Source organism: Leuciscus leuciscus (genome assembly GCF_965113295.1).
Source record: "Leuciscus leuciscus genome assembly, chromosome: 12".
Taxonomy (NCBI): Eukaryota; Metazoa; Chordata; class Actinopteri; order Cypriniformes; family Leuciscidae; genus Leuciscus; species Leuciscus leuciscus.
The window spans coordinates 33,486,261-33,493,125 of NC_138736.1; the positions used below are offsets into that span (position 1 = coordinate 33,486,261).

General features: G+C 41.4%; 1 protein-coding gene across 1 annotated transcript; it reads right to left on the reverse strand.

The window, feature by feature from the left end:
- Window positions 1–1,443: 1,443 nt before the first annotated feature.
- On the reverse strand, window positions 1,444–6,209 carry LOC309511142 (uncharacterized protein). The gene is made up of 2 exons (XM_082186235.1): window positions 5,655–6,209; window positions 1,444–3,492 (listed from the first exon to the last, which is right to left on the reverse strand). Exon 2 carries the CDS (start codon window positions 3,333–3,335, stop codon window positions 1,845–1,847), a length of 1,491 nt encoding a protein of 496 aa, XP_082042361.1. The 5' UTR covers window positions 3,336–3,492; window positions 5,655–6,209; the 3' UTR covers window positions 1,444–1,844.
- Between the last annotated feature and the right edge of the window lie 656 nt (window positions 6,210–6,865).

Here is a 6,865-nt window from a genome sequence, read left to right on the forward strand (position 1 = left end):
CATTTTTTATATAATCTCACAAGTACTTAATTTTTTTGAATCTGATTACGTAATAACAAATTACATATTTGTATCCTTCGTGGTATCCAATGTTGCAAAATATATCAATAAAAAATATCAGAAAGCAGCAAGAATACAGATCTGACTCAGAAAACAGCTTCAAGTCATTGTGGTTAGTACAACAACTCCTCAAAGATATAGTTCACTAACTGCATGGATAATTGCCCTGGAACAGCAGGGAATTAAGCCAGTCCACATCCTTAAAAATAACCTACTGGCAACTACTGTAAATCATTTAACATAACTTAATGCAGCTCTAGCCATGCACAGACAATAAAACTGCCTGTAAAATAAAAATAACAATATGTTGATTTTTATCCTTGTTGCCATATCATTTTAACCCACACACAGCTAGAAAAAAACATCCAAATCTTTTCAGTTCATGCTAAGTTTACTTTAGCCTACTTTAGACTGGCTCCCTTGTGAATGATGAGACTATTGGGACACCAATTAGGTGATAAACATCCATAATAACTATTTGGAGTCAAACAAACCAAGTTCAATGATTCTCACAGGACTTGTGAATATCATTAGCGCCAGTGATAAAAACATGTGGAGACTGGCCCGTAGAATCACATTAAAAATTACACACACATAAATTAATATGTGGGGGAGGGAGAGAGAGAGAGAGAGAGAGAGAGAGAGAGAGAGAGAGAGAGAGAGAGAGAGAGAGAGGGATGAATGCACTTCCGGGATGAATGCTCTTGCATAATGTCTGCTTTTATTTACCCCAAAATCCAAATTACCAATTTCTTGGTCTGAAATACAGCTGATGTAAATAACTCCACAGTTCAGAACTGGACTTTTTCATGGCTAAACATTACTTTGCTGATTAACTATTTTTAAAACCAAATTTGACTGAAAACATATGTGATTTTGCTACAGAGCTACAGTCAACAAATCATCCTAAACACTTTATAACTCATAAGAACGCCAAAACATTTAAACAGCAACTTGGAACTAATAAGAAACGAAAAAGAAGAGTTTAAGAGAGTCTAGTTTCAGCTTCTTGTAAGAATTTGTTATTCTACCACTTACATTCATCTTTGAAATTAAATCAAGCTTTTACTGGACTGGAAGTAGACCAGAAACCTACAGGTGCAGAACTTGTTTGTCATGGTTTCATTGATGCCATTTTAACAGTTGGGTGCAAGAGTTACAGATGATATTTTCAGTAAATCCCAAAATAACCAAACTCAAAAAAATCAAGTAGGCGACACACACCAGCCTTAAATTTCCGTCTTCCTTCTATTTTGTCATTAGATGCACAGGTAAACAAAAATTGTACCAACCATTTTGCATTTGCATTTATCAACCATTGATGTAAATAAAGGGAGATGTGAGAAACCTATTGAAACTCGGTTAAAAAAATAACAGCAGATGTTTTCGGTTTTTTTTAACATTAGTTTCTTTAATAATTCATTCCAGTACATGGTTTAGGAATTACATATTATCAATAAACGTGTACACGCAGTATTTTACTGGAGGAAAGAAACTAGAATGGCACTCACTACGACACAGATCAGACAAGATACAAAGACTCTCTGTAAGCTCACCGATCCCAAACATAGACACTTTCATAAGAGAAAATCAGTCACGACTGTAACCAAAAGAAGATATTAAGAAAAGAAGAGACGTAAGGTATGAAAACATAATGAAACATATATATTTTATAATATATTTATATATATTGTAGCTTTTATTTAAAAAAAAGAAACTAAAAAAGAAGTGAAAAGCAAAAAAAAAAAAGAGTAATACTTTTTGAGATGTAATGAGGTTTTATTTCAGCTACTATCGTTACTGAGACTGCTGCCACTGCTAAGATCTGGCCGTTCTCTTTTGTGAATCTGCTCGTGTGCTTTGAGATGACCTGATTGGCTGAAATTCTTCCCGCACTGCTGGCAGGTGTACGGCCGTTCGCCCGAGTGAATTTGCTGGTGTGCTTTAAGATGTCCCAAGCGGCCAAAACTTTTGCCGCACTGGGTGCAGCCGAACGGTTTTTCCCCGGAGTGAATCTTCTCGTGTGTTCTGAGGACCCCTGAATTGCTGAAAGATTTGCCACACTGGGCGCAGCTGTACGGCTTCTCGCCCGTGTGGATTTGCTGGTGATTGCGGTAACTCGTCTCTTTAGTGAAGCTCTTGCCGCACATCGAACAGCAGAAGGGCCGCTCTCCCGTGTGGCTCAACTGATGGGCTTTGAGTTCCTTCGTTTGACTGAAGCACTTTCCGCACTCGGCGCAACTGAACGGCTTCTCGCCCGTGTGCAGCCGCTGGTGCGAGCGGAGGTCGTCCGCTTTGGTGAAACCCTTCGGGCAGTGTGCGCAGGTGTAAGGTTTTTGCCCCGTGTGGATGAGCTGGTGCCTTTTCAAGTTACCGGCCTGCCCGAAGCTCTTCCCACACTGAGAGCAAGTGTAAGGCCTCTCGCCGGTGTGGATGCGTTGGTGAGTCTTCAGGTTACCCAGGGTGCTGAAGCTCTTCCCGCACTGAGTGCAAGAGAACGGCTTCTCACCAGTGAGGTTGCGAGGTTTGCGTGGCCCGTGGCCTTTTGTGCTGGTTTGGTTGTGCGCAGCAGGCGCTTTGTTGGCCTGGACGGACGTCAGTTCGTAAAGGTTTCCAGAGGGGAAATCCGAGTCCATTTTCCCCATGCCGTCGATGACGGTCTCGGGCCGGAGCTTGTTGAGCTCGGTTCGCAGCTCCGCCATGTGGATGGACTCCAGGGTGTTCATCTCGGTCTTGATGTGGCTGGACATGAGGTTGGGTTCGTACTCGGTCTTGATGGCACCGAGCTCGCTGGCGTAGTAGCTGTGCAGGTCCGAATGGTGCTCCGACTTGATGTACTCCAGGCTGTCCGAGACGTGGGTGATGTAGTCGAACACCAGGCTGGGTTCATAGTGTGACTTGTAGGAGTCCAGCTCCGTGCTGTGGAAGGAATGGAGGTCGCTGTGGTGCTCCGATTTGATGTAGTCGAGGCCGCTGATCTCCATCTTGATCTGCTCGGAGCCCAGCTCGGCCGTGCACAGGGGCTGAATCACCGAGAGGTCCACCGTGCTGATGGGGTCGAGGTCGGGCTCGCTTTTGATGCACGGCAGCATAGCCATGGGCTCTACGATCTCGGACGCAAGCGAGCTGAGCGTAGGCGTGCTACATTCTGACGAGAGCATGGTTAAGGTCGGCGTGGCGCACTCCGCTCGCAAAGAGTCAAGTGGCGGAGAGTCGCATTCCGACACCAAATTATTTAGTTCTAAACTGATGCATTCTGTCTCCAACTCAGCCATCCTGGTGGAGGCTAGTCCACCGCCTGACCGAAGCTTCCGTTATGAGTAATATACCTTACTTTCACAAAGATAAAAGCGGGATTCCTGAGCGAGGATTGTCACTGCTGCCAAGGCAACCTCTGAACTGGGTTAGGAACAACCGTGAGTCCCCTGGCTCCTGGATGGAGAGGAAACAAACAAAGAATAACATTCAATGTACAGCATTTAAACCGCAATTGAATGTCCCTTTTACTAGTATAAAAATCGTAATAACTTCACAAAAGATTTTGCATAATGGTACCAAAATTTCATATCCTGTTGTTAAAGCACATTTGAGCCCATGTCAACATCAAATAATTTTTTGGTGCTGTGTTCCACAGGAAAAGTATGCACCAGTGCAAAATGCATTGCCAAAGACGGAGGAGAACCAACACACGCCTAGCAACAGTTGGTGTTCTTTCTATGGAATAGTTTTCCATTAAAGATTTAAATCCATGACTGTATTGATGTCTTTAAAATCAGACTTCTGACTTATTTTTATTGGCATTTGAATAACTTTGTCATTTTGGGCATCATGATTTAGAAAAGTGTAATGTTTTATGTATTTTTTTTCTTTTCTGTAAAGCACTTTGGCCTACCTTGATAATAAAGATTGAGTTAAGTTGAGGCTTGGTGGACAATTTCATATTGTGATATTTTTTATTTCCCAACAAACACATGAAGCTTTTATAGCACTAATAAAACATAATGAAGAGCAAAGGATGCACTTTAGTTGTGTGCTTGATGCTTTATCTATCCATCTATCTATCCATCTATCTAATAATATGCAATGGAGAATGATGGGAAATATAGTTTATTCACACAAGTTTCATCACAGACCTGGTAACTGACTAACTTTATTGCAATTCATAAACAATGAACAAAATGTAAAACAACTATATTGTACAATGAACAATGTACAATTCATAATTACATCTTATGACTTCAAGCCATTTGCTTCTCTCATTATTGATTTGATTCGGTTATGATGTTCAGTTTTCCACTGGTAGGCTAATTTTTATTTGGTGGCATTCATTTGGACTGAACACATGAATGCAATTATTCTGACACGACTTGAAAGCACCATGTGCAGGACTTTAGCTGTCAAAATTGTATCTACACTAAGGGCAAAAGTTAAAAAAAAACGCTAATCAAACACTGATTCACATGATTTGCTATTTTGCACACTTCAAAAGTAATTTCAAAATGGCTGTTTCTTGAATGCATGACAAACCTGTTTATGCAAAACTCAAAATGAGTTGACACCTTTGGTATATTTTTGCTCTGCGGTACACTAATAAGTGCTTATAGCATCAGCTATGAATGAAAACGTTAACCTGTTAAATGACACGCATTTTCCCATCAAGATGTCAAAGTCAATCTGACACATTGGAGAATCATTACAACCAGATGTTTACATCAGAATTTTTTATGAAATAGCACCACAAAATATAAATACCAAGCAGATGTGTGCGGGAACAAAACAAAAGAGAGAGACTCAAGCTTATAAGTGTATAATTACAACGTCGTCGCGTCATTTGTGTAATTGTGTGGTTCTGACTGTCTAGAAGTACACATTTTGGGCCGGCGAAAAATAGGAAGACAGAACAAAAAAATAAAAAATATAAGAAAACTTTACGTAGATGTAACGTTACTTTGTAAAAACGCGCAAAAAGGCTCGTTGATTTTTACCGAGAATCACAAAGCAACTAGTCAAGGTAACGTAGCTTCGCTAGTTCGCCACGCATCATGCACTTTTCTGCTGCCTTTCTTGAATCTGGCGGCGTTTTTGCACACAATAAATCTTTTGCATTTTCTTTTTCCACCAAGAGAACCGTTTAATCCACGACGCCTGGTAACGGCGACCGTGTTATACCAGCACAGAACGGGTAGCGAATAGCGGGTATATCGGCATGCAGGGCGCGTTTCGGTGTTTCCAGCGGTGGTGATGAAGAACATACAAAGACAGGAGGGTGAAAATGCCACAGCTTCAGCATGCGCGAGCCAGTGGCCATCTTGTTTGTAGCTGAACGTCGCTGCATCAGCCAACTGAACGATCCGCTGAGGGAAAGTTGAGCCAGCTGCAACTTTCGAACGTAAACGTCGATTCGTTCACCTTTGCATAACAATGCAAAAACGCTCGCTGCGATAGAAGAGCGTATGTGGTGAGTTGCATGACTTGCGCGGTACATGCACACTCTCATCACTACCTATCAGGAGAGACAGGAGGAGGAAAAAAAAAGATGAAGACAGGAGAACGCGAATAAAAGCGCTCGTGAGGACGCCTCGGCGATTTTTTACCTGTTCATTGCTTTTTTTTCGGCCGTCAACGCGCCGAAGCGGAACCCACACCAAACCCCTGCCGGACCCGCCACGTCCACCTCGGCCCCAGCGTCCAGCAGCCTCCCTGTCGCACACACTCCTTCTTTCCCCCTCTCTCCTCCCTCTCATTGACTAATTCCGCTTCGTTTTCACTCCAGTTGTCGCTTTCCTCCGTTTCAGCCGTTGTACTTCCGTCGTAAAAATGTAAATGCGCGCGCAGCAGTACCGTTTTCTGAGCAGCTACTTTGTTTACTTCCGACAAATGCTCGTTTTCGTGCGTATTATCAAAGGACGCACGGTCGAGGGAAATGAAATGAACATCTGCACGTACTAAGCTAATAGTGTTTAGTGCAACCAGATGTGTTTTTCATACTCTTGCTCATTTAGTGCTATCATGCATCATCTGAAGGAACACACATCAGCAGTTACCCCTCATGACAAAAGCTGGGTGCTAGAGAGGAGCATCACATGCCCGGACACTCCAGAGTTGTTATGAAGTGGATAGATATTGCATGGTTATCATCAAGCAATGATGTGTAAATTATGAGACCTGCATTCCATTTTAAATGACAAGTGGGCCATTAGTAATAAATAAAAATATTATTTGATTCTATTCTTTTGTCTTTTATGCATAAAATGCCAATAATATAAATGCTTACAAAATATTGAGAGTAAATGGTAAAAATGAATCAAATAAAATGCATAAGAGGATGTGTTGTGCTGTGGATGTGGTTACTAACATCTGTTACTGCTTAGTACATCACAATAGCATCAAACAGGAAGTATTTTTCGAATTGCATCTAGCTGGAGGACTTTACTGTAGAATTTATTAGAAAGCTAAAAACACCCTTAGGGATATTTATTTGGTTGTCTTTAGCCCATCTGTGGATCCAGGCTTCGGAAAAACATTCATCTCTCATGATCTCAGCTGTTGTCCAGAGTTTAGAAACGCACCCAACTCAAAAATGCACTGGTATGAATGAAGGAAACAGATTTTATGGATGATACAAGATACAATTCAAGACTCAGAATGAAAAATGACAAAGGGTGTAATGGATGCAATTTTCCACCTTTTAATGTATTGCCATAATTCAGATATACAACTACTTCAAGTCACATTAAAAGACATTTCAGTGATAGAAAACCCCCCCTTTTTTTTTTTGTTCTTTTTTTGTGTGAAAAAAGTAAAT